General features: G+C 33.0%; 3 protein-coding genes across 5 annotated transcripts in view; all 3 read right to left on the bottom strand.

Moving 5' to 3' along the window:
* The window catches only part of LOC112528214, an 11,460-nt gene extending 518 nt beyond the window's left edge, over nt 1-10,942 (bottom strand). For 2 of the 3 annotated variants that reach the window (XM_025139184.1, XM_025139183.1), the window contains exons 1-9: nt 10,813-10,942; nt 10,653-10,722; nt 9,522-9,589; nt 7,442-7,503; nt 7,290-7,371; nt 4,559-4,792; nt 419-547; nt 280-341; nt 66-185 (exon numbers count right to left, since the gene is read on the bottom strand). In XM_025139184.1, the coding sequence (XP_024994952.1) occupies nt 66-185; nt 280-341; nt 419-547; nt 4,559-4,792; nt 7,290-7,371; nt 7,442-7,503; nt 9,522-9,589; nt 10,653-10,722; nt 10,813-10,863 (878 nt within the window). In that variant the 5' untranslated portion in view covers nt 10,864-10,942. Of the gene's footprint in view, nt 1-65; nt 186-279; nt 342-418; nt 548-4,558; nt 4,793-7,289; nt 7,372-7,441; nt 7,504-7,734; nt 7,806-9,521; nt 9,590-10,652; nt 10,723-10,812 lie in introns of those variants that run through there. The other variant, XM_025139185.1, reaches the window with a different exon arrangement.
* Nucleotides 10,943-16,936: 5,994 nt separating this feature from the next.
* On the bottom strand, nt 16,937-17,704 carry LOC112527777 (protein PAM68, chloroplastic). The gene has a single exon (XM_025138577.1). The coding sequence runs from the start codon at nt 17,612-17,614 to the stop codon at nt 17,015-17,017; it is 600 nt and encodes a 199-aa protein (XP_024994345.1). The 5' UTR covers nt 17,615-17,704; the 3' UTR covers nt 16,937-17,014.
* Nucleotides 17,705-18,385: 681 nt separating this feature from the next.
* LOC112528578 lies at nt 18,386-21,060 on the bottom strand. Its single transcript, XM_025139602.1, has 5 exons — nt 20,728-21,060; nt 19,633-19,728; nt 19,495-19,543; nt 19,071-19,193; nt 18,386-18,568 (listed from the first exon to the last, which is right to left on the bottom strand). Exons 1-4 carry the CDS (start codon nt 21,058-21,060, stop codon nt 19,099-19,101), a joined length of 573 nt encoding a protein of 190 aa, XP_024995370.1. The 3' UTR covers nt 18,386-18,568; nt 19,071-19,098.
* Nucleotides 21,061-22,270: the final 1,210 nt, after the last annotated feature.

Genomic DNA, 22,270 nt, shown 5'->3' on the forward strand with positions numbered 1-22,270 from the left:
CCCAAAAAAAATGAACCCAACTCTGGGTGGGAAATACTGGGCTTTTTGAGAGGAAGATAGCTTACCAGCCCAAGGCTTCTTCTTTAGGAAGATTCCGGTTGTATAAAGGTAACTCAAACAAGAAAGCTACTTTGAACCACGAGGGCAACTTTCCATACACCATTGGAGGCAGCGGAATGAGAGGACTGAAGAAAAAAAAAACAAATTCTCTGTTACTTGTCTCATTTCCAGATATATTAGAAAACAGTTTGTTCAGTGTTTTGAGGCATGTTACTCTACCTTGTTGTCCTTTTATAATGTCGATATCCAGCCACGTTTCCATACTTCTTATCTCCAGATTCCTGAATCCATGTTTTGACAAATTCGATCAACAAAATGGATGGATGATCCAAATATATAAAAACTACAAAACCCGAACCTCAAGAAGCGGTATCCCACTGACAAAAAGAAGCAACAATGTTAGAAATAATGGCCCAAGTACAACAAGCCATTCAGCACCTTCCAATACAGGTGTGGAGGCCACAAAGATTCCCCACCAAAGAAAAATCTGCCAAAAGATGGTAGATCCCATTAGTTTATCAAGGTTCATAGATGATAGATTCATATTCAGAACTTACATGCCTATAAAAAGAATCTTTTATTTTGAGATCACATGGCAGAAATGATTCATATTTGGTGGGTCAATTCCATGAGAGGTTGATGTGCTTATGTCACAGAAAGACGATAGTAGTAGTTTCAAATCCGGATAACAGAAATTGTATGTAGCCCATTAGATACCATTTTAGAGTAACTAGAGACTATCTACTCCGTTGATTAATTGCTCTCGGGATAGATCATTGATATGTGATAGAACAATCCTCAAAATGTGATATAATAGCCTGCCATTAATGACCCTAAAGAAGTTTTGAGACTCTTTAGTCTTTACAATAAGACGGATGATACCAAGGTTTGGGTTCTTGCAATCTAATATCTCATCTTTATCTTCTTGCATCTATATTTACATCTCTCTTTCTCCATCTTATTATCTTCATCTTTTTTTCTTGTTATATCCACATCTTCTTCTTCACTTCTTGAACATTCCATCCATTCATTTGGGCAAAAGAAACAGCAAATAGAAGGAATGACATGATCCACCAATAGAGCTGGCTCTGATACCAAATAATATAATCTTACCCAGCAGGTATGGGTTTGAACATCTTTTGCCTGATCTATTGCCTATAAAGGAGGCAAGAACCTTGGTATAGGAGCACAACATAATCAACCCACCAAGTTGATTACAAGCTACATTACAACTTAATAAGTTCTAAAGTTCATAATGAGTTAAAAACTCTAAAGAAAGATATTGATATATCTTCATCTTCAATTCTAATTATCTTAAACGTGTTAGAATTTCTGGGTTCGTGGTAATAATCACTTGTATAAAATCTTGGATCGTGCATCATGAGCACTATCGAAATACAATATTTCGACCCTTCAAACCTAAGGTCACATGAAACCTGTATTTGGATAATCCAAAATCTCACTCTCGTTCCTAGGCAAAAACTCGAGTATTCAGCAGTAAGATTAATCTATTGTTCGCATCTAAAAATGAGACAAAATTACCCTTTATAGGTGGTTACTATAGCTGTTACAGGGGGGCGCAATACAACTACTAGCGTCATCATCTGTATAATACACCAAGTGATGTGCATCAACTTATGCTACCGCGGATGGTTAAATAACACAATCAAATACATTTATTACATCATCAAAAATTATATTTCTTTTGTTACAAAAATATTATACATCCTTGTTTGAGTTATACCACAAGGGTTATATCGTTAAAAGATTGTCACCTAAATTTCCCTGGTTATTTATTATAAAACATTAATGCGACTTATTGTTGTCCATAAACATTCTCCATTTTTATTTTGTTAAAGACTATTTGGACCTTTTCTGTACGGTTGATTCGAATACAACAGCAGGGTACAATGGTAAATGAGTAAAAGACGGAGATGATCCGCACGAAACACCAACACAAAGACAAACATTACTCCGTTATGATAATTAAGAAGAGATAATGTACTTTAATGATCAAAATAGTTATTCATTTTCCAACACTGGGAGAGATGAGATGAGGGGAGAAAGCGTTTCTCTTCATCTCTTTCTAAAAATGGCCTCATCAACTCTCTCTCTAAAACCTCCATCACTTTCTCTTTGTATCCGGTTTTTCTTCCATCTTTGTCTGTGTATAATATGTATCTATAGGCCAACCTGTATAAATTAATGCATTTTGATACTCGGTAGTTCATCCGATTCCGTTACTTTTGTTGTTGCTCTACTCATAAGAGAAAAGCAACAAACACCGGATGAACTACTGAGTATCCAAATGCATCAATTTATAGAGGTTAACCTACAGGTACAGATTATACACACACACAAAAATGGAAGAGAAACCGGATGTAGAGAAAAAGAGATGGAGGTTTTAAAGAGAAAAAGTTGATGAGGCTATTTGAGAGATATGAAAAGAAACGCCTTATCCTCTCGTCTCATCTCTTCTTGGTGTTAGAAAATGAATCAAGGTTTTGATGATTAAAGTACATTATCCCTTCTTAATTATCAGAAGTAAATGATAGAGCAATGTTTGTCTGTGTATGTCGTTGTTTCATGTGGATCCCTCCATCCATTGCACATTTACCATTTTACCCTATTGTTGTATCTGACCCGCCATACCAAAAAGGTCCAAATAGTCTTTAAGAAAATAGAACGAAAAACAATTATGGAAAACAATGTCATATTAATGTTTTACAATAAACAAATAAGTAAATATGGATGATAATCTTGTAACGATATAACTCTTTTGGTATAACTCAAACAAAGATATATAATATATCTTGTGAGGAAAGAGAGAATTTTCGTTAATTTAATAAATTTATTTGCTAACAAGAAGAAATATATTTTATATATATAGAGAGAGAGATGGAGATTCAAATGAAAAGGGTAACCAAATAAAAGAACACAAAAACAACCAAATTACATGCAAAATCACATGTGATTTTACACTAACAGTCAACGCAAGGGTGTGCAAGCGACATGGTCCACGACATCAGATCGCGGCCAAAGTTGCGTCAATCACATGTGATTTTAGTGTAAAGTCACATGTGATACGACCGTTTTCTTATTCTCTTATTTAGTTATTGTTCTCGTATGAACCTAACTCTCTCTCTCTCTCTCTCTCTCTCTATATATATATATATATATATATATACTGTTAGGGCTTTTAACTCTTTATAAACTTCAGAATTTATCAAATCATAATGTAACTTGTAGCATTCCGCACTTATCAATCAACTTGGTGGATAGGTGGTGTCCTCCTATACCAAGGTTCTCGTCTCTTATATAGGCAATGGGTCACAATTTCCACCACAATTATCTTAGCAACCAATAGAATGACTGGGTAAAACGTGTTCAACCCCGTACTTGCTAGGCGAGATCACATCATCTACTTTTGTTAGGAGAAGTCCCTAACAAGTTTTGAGGCTCTTTAACCCTTTACAACTCTCAAGAAGTTTAGAGACGCAAGATAAGGGTAGCAGACTAGGATTGGGAATCTATAGTTTTTAGATAGTCTAGACTGGAGGAAGGGATATAGAGAGTTAGAGGAAGGTGGTAGGGTTAGTGAGTCTGCGAGCCTTAGGTTAGATTGGGGTATGTAAGGTTATGTTTTCTAGTACTTGCTTCTGTTTGTGTGTTTTGTTTGATTTTATTTGTTGTTTGCCCGTCTGTTTAGATTGGGGGTGTGTTGTTGCTTACTCTTAAGTCTTGACACATTTTTACATTATAGCATTGCCTTTCTTATTTTTCAAATTCTTCTTATGTTCTCTCTCAGCAAATTTTATTGAGCACTTTTATCCTTTCTTTTCACACACTTTGCATAAGTCGGAGGCTTTCTTGGAACATCCCCTCTACTCTTTGAGGTAGGGGTCTAGTATGCATACATCCCCCCACCCCCTAGACCCTATCTCAGGGTAGGAAATATTGGGTATGCTTGGTTTAAGTGTGATTATAAGATTAATTGTAGATAGGCTATCATCAAGGTGTGATATGAAGATTCAAGGACCGTTTACCAAACGTTTACTGGCAAGCGCTTACCTGTTAGAGAAATTACCCTCGCTTAACTTATCTTATAACATTCTAGGCCATCAAAATGGATTGTTGGTAAAAGTCTTAAACCCGGTAAGCACCGGGGAAGAGTCTTTTTCCTCACTTACCAGGTAAGACTCTCGGTCTTTGTTATGCCTCTTGCCAGGTCAGATACTTGGTCCTTGTCGTCATGCTTAATCAGTAAGGTAAGCAATACCAGTGAACGCTTACCCGGTAAGCATTTAGTAAACGGCCCCTTAAGTGAGACTTGTATATGGTGAAGCAACTTCAAAGGATTAGAGGTCATCATGTATAAGTGTAAGTGTTCACACACATCTAACAAATACAAAACGACGATCATCCTATGTATGAAGTATCTGGTTTTAACTCATTTCAGGTTTGGGTGCGACAAGCAACAGATGATTTAACCACTAACCTCACCGAAGTAGTTCGGATGACGTGTGTACCCCCATAGTCCAGCATCACACCATTTTCCCCTATTTCCTGGAGAATTCTTAAACATCAATTTTTGCTGGTCAGCAGTGGCTTCAATTACGATACCCACAGACCACATTATCCACCCGATTATGTCCTGAGCTTGAAGACCTGGATCTGAGTCACTTGCATTAACAACTGTCACAGGTAAACTTACGGTCCAAACCCATATAGCCTGCCACAAGAGAACAAGAATCAATTAAAAGGAACAGAAAGCCCAAACCCTTTTGACAGAAAAAAAGATCTTATTTCTAAACAAAACCCTGCAAACTCATAATATTTTAGAAGTAAAATCAAACCCAAAAAGAAGCAACCAAGAAACAAATAAATCCAAAGGGGAAAACAAAAATACAATCTATATCTATATCTATATATAAAGCAGAATCCTTGTTGGATTACGTGGCATCATCAAATTGTTAGAATCCTTCCTTTTTTCTTTCTCCTTAATTTATGCTCTATTTTCCTTTTGTTTTTCTCTTATTTTCATTATTTTCATTAATTTTACATTAATATTAACCCTTTCGTTTTCTCAACGGTTTTCCTTGTGTCTTTTCAATCTCCATCTAAACTCTACTAATTAAAGAAGGATTTATATATATATATATATATATTCTAAAGACCAAACCATGTTGTCATCAAATTGAAGGATTCAATCTCGTTTGCCTTAACTTTTTTGGTTGGATTTAGAATATATATATATATATATATATATATATATAAATCCTTCTTTAATTAGTAGAGTTTAGATAGAGATTGAAAAGACACAAGGAAAACCGTTGAGAAAACGAAAGGGTTAATATTAATGTATAATTAATGAAAATAATGAAAATAAGAGAAAAAACAAAAGGAAAATAGAGCATAAATTAAGGAGAAAGAAGAAAGGAAGGATTCTAACAATTTGATGATGTCACGTAATCCAACAAGGATTCTGCTTTATATATAGAATATAGATAGATTAAAATAATATAATCATATTTGGGAAAAGTAACAAGAGCTTTTCGAGGATGGAAAATTTCCTTATGTGAAATGTCTGATACATTTGTTCTATTCGGGTGAATTGCTTGGTATAAGTAGGAACGAAGTATTGGATTAAATGAGCACATAAAGCGCTTGATATATGCATGAGGTAGTATAAAAAATTCTATACCAAACAATTCACCCAAACCTTTACATTGTGCTACRTTTTGATTAATTCAAGTTGCATGATTCCATTGAAGAGTGGATGTTTTCAATTCAATTTGATTTAATAAGTATGAAAATGATTCTTAAAAGGTTTTCATATTTGTATAACTATATCTCTACGAGTCTAAGGCTATGAGGGTTGTTATTCAAAAATATAAACAAATAGTACCTTGAAAAATAATTATTAAGATAAATATAAAAGTATCTACCATCAATATATTTAAGAATTTCTAGACCCACAAAAAAAGCGTTCTTAAATCAAAGAAGTGATTATTTTCAACCAATATGAAGTAATTTGTTTATTTATTCAACTAATACTATACCAATATTCATTCTTGACAAAGCTTTAAACACATAACGTCTCAATAATACATATAAATAATATTGCACATAAACTTGCAACTTAATAAATTCCTATAAAAATAAACATCTTTATCAATTATATTGGACGGTTATTTTTAAACATATTACATGCATACTCTTTGTTTGTTATATAAGTAAATAACCGGTGTCATTAATTATTATTTACATAAGACTCATTATATTTATATAGTATTATTAAATGATCATTATTCGGTTATTATTATTTACATAACACTCATTATATTTTTTAATATTATTAAATGGTCATTATTGGTTATTATTTTTTACATAACACTCCTTTTATATATATATATATATATATATATATATTATTTAAAAACAATATATGTACTAAATGATCAGTTATATGAGTTTCAATCATTTTTTTAGTATACCATATATGTTGATTTTACATAAAATTATTAAAATATTTTCTTTGATAACTTTGTAACGAGAAACCAAACTATGAAAAAATAGTCTTAGGAAGATAAAAAGAAACTCCAACAAGTCAAATGAAAAATTAAGCAATTCAATTGGATTCGCCTATRTCCAAGGTGGTCACAATACTAGCGACTACTGTTGCTCTTCGTGCATTGTAGGCTGGGAAAGGGGAGGTTTCGAGAAAGGTTTTTGGATAAAGTTGCAAACGAGTACATTAAAACATATGTAAGTAAATTATAAAAATATATGCGATGTTATACACAAAAATGGGTAACAATATCCCATTTGTGTGGTGCATATAAATATTTTATGGAAATATATGTATGGATAAATTGATATATTTACAACAAGACAATATGTATTATACACCTCATTATTATAATCAATAGTCTCAAACAATTTTTTTTATCATTTTGATTCAATTACATAGTTTGATGTAAGAAAAGTTTGATATATGTATATGTGTATATATATATATATATATATAAATTATTATTTAATGATATATATAAAAAACAATCGAGGATGATGAGGTGACTTTATATCAAGTGTAATATCTATTCCTATTAGTTTAATATTGATTTATGACCATCGACCCATTTAACTTCAATATTTTCTAAAAAAGTTAATTGATCGCGCAACGCGCGATGCCGATCACTAGTTAGGTATAAATGTAACACAAAAACCTGAAAGATCCAGAAAACCGCCAATTTTCCCAAATTATCACGCATCTCATCAAAACGCCGATCTTCTCCCCAATTCAAGATCCTGATAAGAAATGTGAAAGATTAAAACCATAAACAGAAGTGATCTCAGCAATACTCTTGTCCATTCATACCTCATCAACAGAAACAATCCAAGGCGAAGACCCCATACTACTACAAGAAAGCTCAGAACCACCTGAAATGCATAAATAATAAAATGAATATACATTTTATAGCCATATCTTATTAAATTCTTAAAGATAGAAAAATGGAAATAGTGTACAAAAAGAAACAAGAGGATCCGACTTTTCTGGCATTACACGATTGGAGACTCAGAGTTGAACCCTTCGTAAATATTATTCATAGTGATTTATATATTAGGTGTGTTCACGTATACAGCTTGGTAGGAGAAAGGGGCACATCATACCAGTAGTCATTTCAACATATAAATCGATATAGGGAGGTCACACATCATTCTCACTCGTCTAACAAACATATCTGCACGACCAACAGAAAAGGAAAGAAAAACGCTAAGTCACGTAGCCATATGCTGAGGCTATGCTTCGAATACTGAGGTCATATAGAACACGTTCTTTCATGAATAAAATCAGTTAATGGGCCAATACAAGTTAATGCACAAGTATGACTGCCAAATTAATCAAGAATTAGAGTCAAAGGAACTTGCAGTTCTAAGAGTTGTTTTCTAGAAAATTAAAGATCTCTGCCCATAGAGTCATAGTAGTACCCAAGAACTTGAATGCATCAAACATCATCATAATATTCATCAATAGCATGTCCTTTTAAAATCCAACAAAACAAGATACACATATAGCATATGATCTTAGCTTTGGGAGTAAAAGCAAGGATGAACTTACTTACAAAAAATATGATGTCACTTTACTCTTTTAACAATCTCAGATTTTTTCCTTTTTTTTCTTAATCTCTTTCACCCAACCCAACCTACCCTTTCACCCCTTCTATTTCACTAATACTTCACACCTGTTGATTGCATACAAGGGGACGAGAAAGTAACAGAATCACAAAGGATTTGAGGTTTGTTTGGTCATTCTCAAGCGCTCAGATAGATGATGCCACAGGATCGCAGTTTAAACCAAACCAAATCAAACGATCCCAGTATAATGGGGTCTGTAGTGAGATGTACGCGGACCTGACCACTACCCCCAAGGAATAGAGAGCTTGTTTCCTAATGGACCCTGACTGGTGAAAAGTATGCGCAAAAAAAGGAAGTTACCAATAAAGTATGAAGAATTTGAAAGAAGAGGAAAAGAGAACAAAAGAGATGACGTCGGGACCAAAAACAAAGATACACCAAAAATGGAGAAAAGAACTAAGGGTAGTTAAAAGCAAACAACACCACAAAAACAGAGGCTAGTACAAGGAAATAAAACTACACAACACCGAATTATGTTAGGAATCTGGTAACCTATTTGCCAACTCCCTAACCCTGCCACCCCTACCTCACCAGCTTCCTCCTCCCATCTAAGCTAACTACAGGCCCCCACTCCATGTTTACTACCCTCACCCTACGCCTCTAAGCATTCCTATCTGACGTCCTCGGAAATTTCTAAGGCCGTCATATCCAACCTCAGTTGCTCAACCCACGTCCTCCTCGGCCTGCCCCTCCTCCTTGCCCCCTCAATCGTCACGCTTATCCACCCTTGACACCGGAGCAGCCATCTTTCCGTTGTGAACGTGTCCAAACCACTGCAGTCTTCCCTTCCTCAAACTTATCCATGATAGGCACAACTCTCAACTTCATCCAGAAGACCTCGTTCCATGTCCTATCCAACATGGTTCGACCATAGGTCCATGTAAGCATCCTCATTTTTGCAACTTCTAGCTTCCTCTCATGGACCTTCCTTGTTGCACAACACTTGGACCCATACAACATAAGAACATGGGATCATCTATTTAGCTAATATCATGTCTATTTTCTGACTTATCGCACAAACAGAGTTGAATCAAAAAAATCAGGCAGCTTAGAGAAATGGATAAAATCTTAAAAGCATGTACCATTGCCAATAACTTTGTTCTTCAACTAACAATCCAACATTTGGATAATACACAAGGAATTCAAGAACATAGATGACTAAACTTAATTACTCCAAATTAAATTCATTGATACATTAGTTTGACAAAAATAATGTGAACAAAAAGTTTAAATAACAGAAGAGCTGAAAATGGATACTTTACCTGCCTAAAATGCCATGATCCTTTTAGTATCAACGTTAATAGAGAGAGTATGACAAAATTTGTGCTTCCTGTTGAAAAAAGAAGTGTAATGCTTACATCAAAATGAGTAAGTTCAATCAAAGTGATATATTGAACATTTTCCCCAAAATATCATGATCGGCACATATCTTTTTTACTTGTTTAATTAATAACTCACTACTTTTACCATAAGAAAAACAATGAACACAAAACGTCATCAAAGATTACAGCATGACCCTTCTCATAATTCATCCATTTAGCAAAAGAGACTCAATTCTTAACAGCATCCAATTGAACAGATCTCCTTTTAGATTGGCCAAATACATGAGTTTACTTATAATACAAAAATATATGAATAAAGGTCCAACAGTGTCACAGACTTTGTTTTCCCGAGCTCCACATAAGAGATCGAGAGAATGGAGAACTCTGTAAGGTTCTAGAAGATTCTATAGTCTTACTTGGAGAACACTTTCTTGGTGAACCTCAAAGGGATCAAGCCATGACATTCAAGGCTAGATGTTAGTGTCTCATACCCTCCCCCAAAGACTTGGATGCAATAAACCCTTGATTCCATGAGAAAATTGAAGAACCAAAAACTCGTTCTATCTTTACCTTGTTGAGCGTGGTACAACAAACCAATCAAATTTGAAAAATTGTTCCAAATTTATCAGATGTCCCCGAAGGGACAATCAAATTTGATGTAAATGGCAAGTTCTGTCATCCTTTTTGTGCCATATATACAAATACGGTTTCTTTTTTGCACCATGTCATCACAATTGTATTCAATATTTACTTTCAGGACTCCATATTGACCTTTGACACAAACCAGTTTCTTCCATGGAATCTGACACATTTTGTTCTACTAGACAACAAGTCCATCCAAAAATCCCCTAAACTTTTTTCAGCCTACACTAAAAGTTAAGACCAGGCCACTGATTGATTGATCGGTCGTTGCTAATCATCAACTACAAACAGATAATAATTCTGTACATATTCAAATAAATCTTAATCATGTAAAAATGTAGCCTATAATCATTGAAATTGAAAAGTGTTGGGGGTTGAGCTCAAAAGTAAAAGTGAAGCAATGGAAGAAAGGAATAGTTGTAAGCATACCAGCGAAGTCAGTGACTTTATCGAATTTGAGAAGTGCTGTGACTATGAAGAACAACAACTGATAACCAAACTACAATAAGATAGAATGGATTTTAGCGATGAAAATTACATAATGATCTTTGAGAGAAGGATAGAGATAGAGATAGAGAAAATGGTGTACGGTGACGATGGCTGTGAGTGCCAAGAAATGGGAGTCGATGACGGTGCCCATTGATGAAATGATAATCCTCCCGTTGAATGATTTTTGCAGTTTGTTTGTTTGTTTTGTTTTCACCCAGAAAAGTATGAAATTGGGGTTTATGGACTGATATGTGGTTGAGGACTTGACGCGACGGAATACTCAATGCCGCATATATGTCTTTCAGAATATATACAATGTAGCCATGATCAAATGAAAACCGTGTATTTTTAAAAAACTGTGTAAATTAATTTCGATCAATAGAAAAATTTCTTTTTTTTAATTAAATTTAATCAATAAGTATATTTTGGTCATTTACAATATTTTCTATTAAATATAGAAGTTATTAATAAATCTTAATTAAGAAAATGTAATAAAGAAAATTGTATAAATGGTAACATTTAAATATTTAACTATATTAAAATATTAAAAATTTGGATTTCATATATTGTCATAAGTTATAATCAGAAAACGTGTCTTGATGAAACAATTGAATTATAGAATGAAATCATCAAAACGTAGATGAACAAAAAAAAATCACAAAATGAAACAGGTTTCATGAACCTAAAACCGGTTCATGTTGCAAAGAAATTAGGTGAACTGAAACATTTTTATGGTGAACCCGTTGCATTAATGGTGTAGTTAATCCTTTTTTTTATGAGAAGCAAAATGAAACCGGTGTATTTTGAAAAAAATTATGAAAAAGACAATGAAACAGGTTTTATGAACGTGAAACCGGTTCATGTTGCAAATAAATTAGATGAACCAAAACATTTTTATGCTGAAACCGTTGCATTGATAGTGTAGTTGGTCAATTTTGTTGATGAAAAGGAAGATGAAACCGGTGCATTTTGAAAATAAATTATGAAAAAGAAAATGAAACAGGTTTCACGAACGTGAAACCGGGTCTTGTTGCAAATAAATTATGTGAACCGAAACATTTTCATGGTGAAATCGTTGCATTGATGGTGTAGTTGAGCCATTTTGTATTTCGCTCGTCATGAACGAAGTGCATGATGAAACGAGGAAATGATTTTAATCTGCTACATAATCTTGAAGATTGTAACCTGCTCCAGAATTTTCAAGATTGTAAGGACTAAAGAAATGATTCCATCAAATCGGTGGTGAAATAAGAAAATTACTGTACATGAAATAGTTTTCATGAAAGTGAAACTGGTTCATGGCAGTATTGAGTCTGATAAGTGAAATGGTTGCATAAGTGAAACAATTTCATGTTGTATTATAAACTTTTATGAAGTTAGTAATCTATGAAAAAATTTTGTTATCCAAGTGTAACGGATTCATCTACCAGTATAACGAAAATTACAAAATATGATTAGTATTACGTGGATTAGTCTGTTGATTAAATTTTGAAACCAATTTCGTTCATATAATGTAATTCAAAATTCAAAAAACCATTCACTCCATATAATTGAATATAGTGTGTTATATTCATTTTTTTGATATGTTTTATTGATGGATGTGATTTAAATTTAAAAATAATATATTGCTTTAAAAAAATAAAAATAATGTCATTAATATCGAGAAGGATGTTACCAAATGTTAAATTTTGTTTACCATTTTTACCCTTACAGTTGAAATAAAATAAAGTTTTAATATATATATTTTTTTAATTTTCTAAAATAAAGTAAACTAATCTTGGTCATTAATCAAGAAAATGGATGGATGAGATTGGTTTACACAAATGGGGCAGGTTTTTATTTGAACGCTCCTCTCTCTCTCTCTCTCTCTCTATATATATATATATATATATATATAGGTGGAGGTTCAAACGAGAACCCTGTGATTTACAAGAATATGAGAACAACCTAATAACCTCAAACTTTTTTAATTAATAAATTAACTTTTATTATATATAAATAATTTAATAAGGGCAGTAATATAATTAAGTAACTTTTATAATTTTTATTTTATTTTAATTAACCATAATTATCCTATCACGTTTTCACGTTTTACTCTTGTTAGTTTTCTTTTTCTCCATATCACATGATTACACCAAAAAATTAACTTATCAACCAAAACGATAACCCATGTTGTATAACGGTGATTATCACACTCATATTACATGATTATCACACCAAAAATTTAACTTATCAACTAAAACGATAACTCAAGTCATGTATAACGGTGATTATCACACTCATATCACATGATTACACCGAAAATTTTAACTTATCAACCAAAACGATAACCCAAGTGATGTATAAAAGTGATTATCACACCCACCTCACATGATTATCACACTTATATCACATGATTACACCAAAATTTTAACTTATCTACCAAAACGATAACCCAAGTGATGTATAACGGTGATTATCACACCCCTATCACATGATTATCACATCCATATCACATGATTATCACACTCATATCACATGATTACACCAAACATTTAACTTATCAACCAAAACGATAAAAGTGATGTATAACAGTGATTATCACACCCCTATCACATGATTATCACACCCATATCACATGAGACCAATGCTTTTTCGTAAGACCCGTAAGACCAATTCTCAACCCTTAAATTAGATCTAAAATCTCAACATTCATAATCATAAAATTGTCACGAGACTTTTCAATAATTACAAAATTGTCATCGTGCAACTTTATACCATTAGATCATTAGTTTATAATGTTGATCAATGAATATAAATTGGTCTCACGAGTCTCACGAAAAACCCACGGTCTCACGTAAACCCAACTCTATATATATACATATATGTGTGTGTGTGAGAGAGAGAGAGAGAGAAAAAAAAAGTTCAAATGAGAATATCTCTATATTTTACGAGAACACGAGAACACCCTTATCACATGTGATAATACGCGTGAGGGGACCATGTGATGTGCGGACGACGTGTTCTACGACTTAAGCCGCGCCAAAGGTTGTCTGTGTCTATGATTTAACATCGCATGTGATGGTCTTGATAGATTATAGTATCATATCAATAATAACCTTATCGCATGTGATGGTCTTGATGGATTATACTTGTACAATGCAGAGATACATCTTAATTTTAATGTTTTTTTTTTTTTTTTTTGTTATAATAAAGTTTTATATGGTTTTGAGAAAACAATAATATTTTTATTTTAAATAAAATATAAATATGAAGACATATAATTAAAAAAAAGTGAATTTTTTTATATTAATACCTAACTAACTATTTAAAGTTTCTCTTTTTTTGTGTATTTCTTTAATTCATTTTTTATCTTTAGTTTAATAATATAGTTTTTTATAAAGATAATAATTAAGTATTTTGTTAGAACTAAATGATTATCCTAATTATATTTTAGATCTTTTATATTTAAAATGAGATGTTTATCCTCTATTTGTTATGTTTGTCTATAATTATTTACACGAATTCAGACATGAAGCTTTAATGAGTTGTATTTACGTAAAGTGTACTTGTAATCTTAAATTTTAAGTAATATGCATCAATAAATAGTATTTCTGCAGTTAGTTACACGAATTCAGATATGAAGCTTTAATAAGTTGTACTTACGCACAATCTACTTGTAATATTGAGTTTTAAGTAATATGCATTAATAAACAGTACTTTATGCATAAAAAGTGGTTTTTAAAAGTTTTTGTCAAATATTTTATAATATAGTATAGATTTTTTAAGGAGTTATTCTTAAAAACGAGAAATGATAAACATTACAAACCACAATGACCAAAAAACAAGTTTTAAACATCACAGGGGAAACGTAAAATTCGAAAAGAATGAAGCAAAATCAAAAAGGGCTCTCAGATACTTTGGCATCACAGTCAAAAGGGTCATTTAACGATCATTAGTAACATGAATCCAAACTTTTGCGAATTTGCAGCCATAGGCGTATGATTTTTATATCTTTCTATATATAAAAAAGATTCGTAAAAAATGAATAGTTTACTTTAAAAGAAATGTTCATATTTAGTAAAAGATTAGTTTCATTTTTCAAAATCATATGTTTTACAAAAGTAATTTTAAAAATGACAAATTACATAAGAATAGTTTACTTTGTTTTGATTTTTATTTTAGGTATTTAAGCATATGTGTAATTGGTTGGATCACTAACCAATTACCATACTGATGTGGCGGCACACAAGTCAATAATCTTTGAACCGGATGCCAAGCAGGTGGTCGGTGTCATACGCTCCTCTGAAGACAACGGCTCGGAATTTGGTGATTTTATCTTCCGGTGCCACACAATTCTCCTTCAAAATGACTCATGGATTTTGAAGCTTTTCGATATATACATTTTGGTTTGTCATATTTGTGGGGTTTGATTTTGTTTTGTGGATTCCGATTCAAGAACTCGGTTAGCATCAATAGGGTTTGGGGTATCGTTTGGTTGCATCACACAATGAAACACGCATATCTCATGTAATCGAAGACTATGGAAAGATTTATGTTTTTTGATTTGTCGGGTTAGACTTTGGTCCTGAATGGATTTGGATTTGAATCTTAATCTGGATCTATTTCAGAATAATCTTTTGACATGTTTAAGATGTTGAGGTTATTTCAGAGGAGACTCCTTCCATCAATTATAGAACATGACAATTATTAGGGTTAAGATTTGTAAATGTTTGATATTGACTTGGATCCTTTATGCACCAATTTTAATGTTGCAAGTACGATGATATCTCCATATGCTCATTTTGGCTCTATTTCCAAAGTATGTTCACTGGGGGTTGCGTCATGGGTTGGTGGTGGGGGGTCTGCTATGCCGAAGGTGGTAGTCATGGTTAGGAAGGGGAAGATGTATGTGTTTTTATGTAGAAAGGAAAATTAATTAAATAGTCTAAAAAGTTGAAGAAATTATAAAAGACGTGAATATCCCATGAGTTAACAGACCTATTTAAAAGAAGTTAATCTGAACTTTACAGGATAAAAAGTGAAATAAAATAACAAGCACAATGATCAAAATTGTAATTAATTTAAAAGAGAGATGAGAATTATGAGTGAATGGTAACTAGAGAGACTAAAAGTATAATTTATTGTTAATCTAATGGCTTTATTTTTCAATAAATTATAAAAATAGTTTAAATTTTTTTCTTATGTTTTATAAAAGCTGGGAAAAAATTTGAAGTAAAAAAAAATATTTAAAACTAATTTTATATTACAAAACTCACGTCATAACAACAAAAACATTAAGTTGTATATCACGTTTATTATTCATAACGACATGGTTATCGACGATCAAATCAGTTACCCGCATACTTAAATATTTAAGATGTTTTGCTCTAAATTTGAAAACTAAAATTTTAGTAGCAATTCATCTATCATCTATTCTTTATCCATAGTATATATTTTGTAATTAGATTGGAAAGCAAGCAAGGGTTTGAAAACTTATCTATATTTTACATTAGAATAAATAACATTTTTTTTTTCTCCCTCCTGTTTAAAATTTTGCTTTTCATCCCTATGATTTAGAAAGTGTTACTTTCGTTTTTATGATTTACAATTTATTATTGTTTTGGTTATTGTGGTTACAATTTTTTTATTTTTTGGTCCCTTGTACTTAAGAGTAGAAATTAGTCTCGAAATAAAAATAGCAATAAATTGCAAGCCATAGAGGCGAAAATTGAAATCATTATAAGGACCAAAATCATACTTCTCTTTATATTACAAATTATAGGTTTTAGAGATATTTAGGTACATAATATTAAATGAAATTTTAATTAAAATGACATGATCTCGTTCTTCTAGTAGATCATAAACTCATAGATTTACTTAAAATCTCGTTTAAGATCATATACCTAAAAATACCCAAATCAGTAATGCATACGGAAATATTCCAATTTTTATGCAGGTTGAATTCCGGTGAGAAAAAAAATTATGATAAGAGGAGATCTTTCACCCTTGGATCAATTCTAATTGAATGTAAATACTAATGAGGTACACCGAGATTACCCAGATCAATTCACTTCTAAAGCACATGTATAAGTAGACATGAGATTAAAAATGATCACCAACGTTTTTCACCATAATTTCTGTTTCTTATACAATGATTTTTTACACGATAATTCGTCTTTTTATAGTATCCTTGTTTTATCAAAATTTTAACCAAAAAGAAATAGTGCTTTTAAGAGAACCAATTTGTTTCGAAAGCAGATAAAACATCCTCTATATTTATTATTGGGAAATAATTGGCAAGATTATACAAAGGAAAAGGTTCAGAACTTCTTTCTGGAACCAGATGAACCCCAAAGAGATTGCCAGAAAACAGGCCAATTCTTTTGAGCCTCGTTCCAACCCAAGAGGGAGCCTTCTCTCATAGGGTCCCAACTGGTGGACACTATCCCATAACTAACACCTGCTAGGGCTGTCCCAAAGAAGATAAATGACACAATGAAGGGCACCCAAGTGGGCACATCAATCTTCAACCCTACTTTCAGATAATAAAAGAATGGAAAGAACAACAACCCTATAAACAATGGAATCCCAACTGATAACCCGATTCTACCTATCATCCTGTTCGTTACTATCTCTGGAATCACACCTGCTTCTCTCTCTATCTCCTCATCTTCATCATCTTCATAATCATTGTTGTTGACTTTCTTTGGGTTCAGGGTCTTTTTGGTAATTTTGTTGGGGGGAGGAGGGCCAAAGCCTTTAGGGGGGGAGTTGAATGTGGGTGAGATGTGTAAGAATCGGAATTGGCGATTCCGATGGATTCTGTGGGATGGCTTTGGAAATGGAAATGAAAGTGGGGGTTTAGAGAGGTTATTTGGGGAAGGTGAGAAATGGAAAGAGTTGCAGGTAGTTGTTTCCATTCTTATGAAGTTTCTGGGTTTTGTTTTCAGTGCATAGTGTTGGTTTTGTGAAATGGTTGGTGGTGATCTGTGCCTTTGCTTCCTGAGTTTTAGATTAGAGGCCTTATCTTCTTAGAGTTCTCGCAAAATTACAGTAATACCCCTATGAGGTCTAGTAGAGGCCCAACAGGAGTTCACTGTTGTGGGATGTGTTTGGCCGACCCAAGTGCGATGACCACAAATCAAATGATTGGGTCGGGTCGGGTTAGGTTGGATTCGATGAACCCCACAAATCATATTAATCTCAAAGCCTGGTGAGACTCGAGCCTAAAATACCTAGGCCTGAAAAAACCCAAGCCTTGTGCATCTCTATTAACGGGATCAAAACTAAATCAATTTACTTCAATGTGACTTGGCAATGGAGGGTTCAATCGCCTTATTTACTTGTCAATTTTATGGTTCTCAACAGCTTGATAACCAAAGCCTATTTTTCCATTTTAGCAAATTTTAAAGCTAAATAAAAATTTAAGCATTGGCCTCGATACTAAATCACTATTTGGTACTAATAATCTAGATCCACATAATTTCCTAATAGAATAAAACAAATAAGAGTTTTAAAGCATAAATTTGGATAGTATCCAAACCATTTCGTAAAACTAGATTTACAATCAAACATTTTCGCTTAAAGTGTTCTTGACTTTTTCCTGATTCAGTTTATTTATATTTTTTTTAACACCTTGACGTATATGCATGTATCTGAAGTAGAACCACTAGATGAATCCCCTACTAGATTCGAATTCCACTACCTAAATCATTTTGTAAAGTATTATTTGTGATCTAAGTAGGAATTTTGTTATTAGGATTGAACTGGTCCTAAATGATCATCAATCTAAAGAAAAGGTAACTTTCATCAGTCATCACCTTGGGCAAAAAGAAGACTTTATTCGGATAGTCTGCTTCACTTTGTGATTGATCCTGGTAAAAAGGGAATAGGCATGGTAGATTATTAGTACAATTAAGAAGTCCTGGCATGCAAATTGCAATAAAAATGGGACTTTTAGATTATAAAAAAGGAAGTGATTTGAGTTTTCTAACCATCTTTATTTTAAGCTAACCATTATGCTTACTAAAAGAGGAAAGTTCAAATAAGAACCATAACCAACTATTTCATGTATCATTCATGATGAATAATTCTGAATATCATGCATTTTTTATCATGAATATCATGTATTTTCATTATGAATAATTTTGACCTTGAATATTTATCACGAAATTAATCATGAATAAAACATGAATAGTTGGTTCTCATATTCTCAAAATCTTCATGATTCTCATATGAACATGCACCCTTACTAATATACAAACAAAACACCAAGTATGTCATCCGATTAGCAGGTCCAATGCAAATACGATTGTTAAAAACTCTTTCTAATAAAAGGGACTCTATGTATAATTAAGTTATGTAATAGCTACTAACCTAGAAGCAATTGTGTGTTAGGGTAAAGCTAGGATGTAGTCGATGCAATTCCATAACGGTTCCTTAGAGCATCAATGGCTCTATCCACAGACTGCAGAAGTTCAGGAATGGTTGTTTTGCACACTGGAATTAACAAACAAACAAACAACTTAACCACGTTAAGCTTTGACAAGTTCCAAACAAACATGCTTCTTTCTTATAATTGTAAGAGATGCCCACAATCAACATGTGGCTTTCATACGTTCACAGTTTAGGATTGCCTTTGGTCTGCTTCATTAATTTCATTCTGCAAATACTCCTAATGCTAAAACACAACATTTTAAAGAGACTACTAGTTGAACAAAAACTGGTAGATGGTTAAACCAACCCTGCTAATTAATGTACACCATTTAATTTCCATGCAAGTTGAGTGATAGAAACATACCACGATTGGTGCTGGCTTGTGATTCTGCTATCAGTTCCATATATGAAGCCTGAAAAATGTGGTCTTGTCATACATGTGAAAGTTCAAATTTATGAACAGATATGACCAGATATTGATGAACAAATACGTGAAAACCACCTGCATTGCGTCATGAGTTTCTTTTATTCGGTCATTCATCTTCTTAAATTCCTTCTCGGCTTCATTCATTGTTTGTTGGCATGTTTGGTTTTGAATCTTCGAAAACAGCAAGGAGACAAGAACTTAAGAGACAAAAACCAGTTGACCAGGTGCTTAAAGCATTTCGAGATTTCATAATTAATTGACAAACTAATTACTCTACTCATAGCTTGCAGTTTATTCTGATATGAGCTACCCACGACAAGCTCCATCCGCAAAATAGCATGCAAATCGATAAAGAACCAGAAAGCTGACAAGTAAGAAAGCAGTATCCATTTTCTGGCCAACTTAAAAGCAGTACAAGAACCTCCTGTGCTTTGAGATTTATTCAGAATATTCATAACATATTTCTACCAATCACATTATTGAAAGTTATGCTAGCTCTAGCCTACATGTACAGTAACAATGTGCAAGTCACGAGATGTACTTCAAAGAAACATAGGGTGCACAATATATAACATCCTAGAATGCCTGACAAAGAAAAATTGCTTTGACGTAACCTTTTTCTCCCATCATGTTTATTATAGTTCTTTGGTAATGCAACACGTTATCGACACTTTTCTACCATATCCAACACAACCTGCATTTGTACCCCTATCATTTGAATAGTACTAAAAGACTTCACAAGCATGTGAAGTCATAAACCAGAGTTTCTTCACAGCCTAATTCATGTAATCAACACAATATAAATAACTGATAATTCGTCCACTAGTTGTTTAACAGAAGTAGTACATTTGACGCCTAGAAGTACACAAAATGGACTCTAATTTTGAGACAGGAGTAATCATTCGCAGAAATGAACTCTTTAGCAACTAATTTCATAAGATCTAACTTGAAGTTCATTCAATTTTCATGAGAAATACATTAGTAAGCAGAAACAAACTATTCTGAGGCTGATTATATACGATCTCGCCATCAATGAGCAAACATGTTTCCTGCAACTAAGAATTTCTTCACAAAGATGTTGACGAGCTAAATTCAAATTTCTATGACTAATTTTGCATAAACAAATAATACATGAACCAAACATCAAATAACGTACGTTAACGAATAGACCTTATATCTTTTGTGCAGACGAGAATGAGAAGCTTCCACGTCCTTGAGTATCGCCGAATGCGAGAAATCCAGGTGACGCTTGATAGAATCGACGTTGGAGGATGTCATTTCCTTCAGATCAGCGAGGGTGCTAGGTGCTTTGCTTAGTGCCGGCGCAGGTGAAATTTTAGGCGGCTCTGCAGATGAATTGGTGTTGTTCTTCTTCTTTGGAGACGCGGAGGAGGTAGGAACGTTTTTGAAGCAGCTGAAATTGAACTTGAACTTCGGGGGAGATTCACTGGGTGATCGGTTTGGAGTCGCCGCCGATGACTTTTTCGTTAATCTCCGCCTCATCTCTCTCCACAAATTGTTCTGTGTGACTTTCAAATCGCAAACAATATATGGCCATTAGTATTCAAAATTTTAGGTGTATATAAAGGCGGGTGTTTTTTTTTGTCAAACACGTTTAACCTGAATTTAGAGATCTTGCAGGTGTGTATGAGTTGTGTTATACTCAAAAATAAAATATAATTGTTCGATAATTGTTTACAATAAAATTGGTGTATTGAAGAGTCAAAGGAGATTGATGATACAAAATCATTTAGAGGGTTTTAAAATCATTAAGAGATAAACTTTTTTTTGCCAACAAGATCCACCTCTTAACGATTTAAATGTTACCTCTTAATAGAACTATTAAGAGGTAAACAAACAACCTCTAAATGTTTATCGGGTTTTATTTAACTTACTCGGTGAACATAATAAGGTTTGAGAATTTTATCCTATAGGTAAGGGGTGTTTGGAATTGCTTATAAAAATAGATTATTGACTTATTTTGGTGTGGTACCGGTAATAAGCATTTTTGATTGTTTGGATAAACAACTTATACCGGTGCCAAACCGGTAACAAGGAGTTTTTGAAGAAGTTAAACTTTTCTGACTTATAATAAGTTGATAAGTGTTTTTGTAGAAAAACATAAGTTTTTCAAATAAACAATCTCAAACACCCCCTAAGAACCAAGACTTTTATCTGGTTAGTACTTACCAGATAAGATACATTTAACAACAATATATTTTGATGCTCGAAAATATTATACGAAAAAGTAAGTAATGATGATGACTTCTATCGTTAAATGTTTTACCCGATAAACATTTGGTAAAAGTCTAAAAGATCCCTTAATCTAAAATTATGACCGATTTGAATATGATTGTCTCAACCGGTTGTAATTTTTTTTATTTTCTTATTTAAAAAAAAAAAAACAAAATCACGACTCCATGTTAGAAGCATAGCCTAATTATAGAAACAAATCACTCAACCCGTTATAAGAACGAACTGTTGGAAGGAGTTTTAACGGGGTTTTCTAGACCGTTACTTAAGACTAGAAATTTTGGATCATTTTTAGGCAAGGACAAGCACAAACTCTGTTTGATCCTTGAGCCTTTATTTAGTGCGAGATGGACAGGAAAATAATTCAGTGTTCCACGTTTGACACAACATGTGACAAAAAGAGACAAGAATTAAGATAGCGTGAGACAAAAATTGTTTTTTCTTGTTCCATCAAAATAAA

Source organism: Cynara cardunculus (assembly GCF_001531365.2).
Source record: "Cynara cardunculus var. scolymus isolate 2C chromosome LG 15, CcrdV1, whole genome shotgun sequence".
In the NCBI taxonomy this organism is placed as follows: domain Eukaryota; kingdom Viridiplantae; phylum Streptophyta; class Magnoliopsida; order Asterales; family Asteraceae; genus Cynara; species Cynara cardunculus.

What these genes read in the sequence shown, in the direction of transcription:
- LOC112527777 (XM_025138577.1), bottom strand. Translation starts at nt 17,614, where the DNA reads ATGGAAACAACTACCTGCAACTCTTTCCATTTCTCACCTTCCCCAAAT.
- LOC112528578 (XM_025139602.1), bottom strand. Translation starts at nt 21,060, where the DNA reads ATGAGGCGGAGATTAACGAAAAAGTCATCGGCGGCGACTCCAAACCGA. An exon ending in AAACTCATGACGCAATGCAG is followed by an intron (nt 19,544 to 19,632) that starts GTGGTTTTCACG and finishes CACATTTTTCAG; the next exon opens with GCTTCATATATGGAACTGAT. An exon ending in ACAAGCCAGCACCAATCGTG is followed by an intron (nt 19,194 to 19,494) that starts GTATGTTTCTAT and finishes TGTTAATTCCAG; the next exon opens with TGTGCAAAACAACCATTCCT.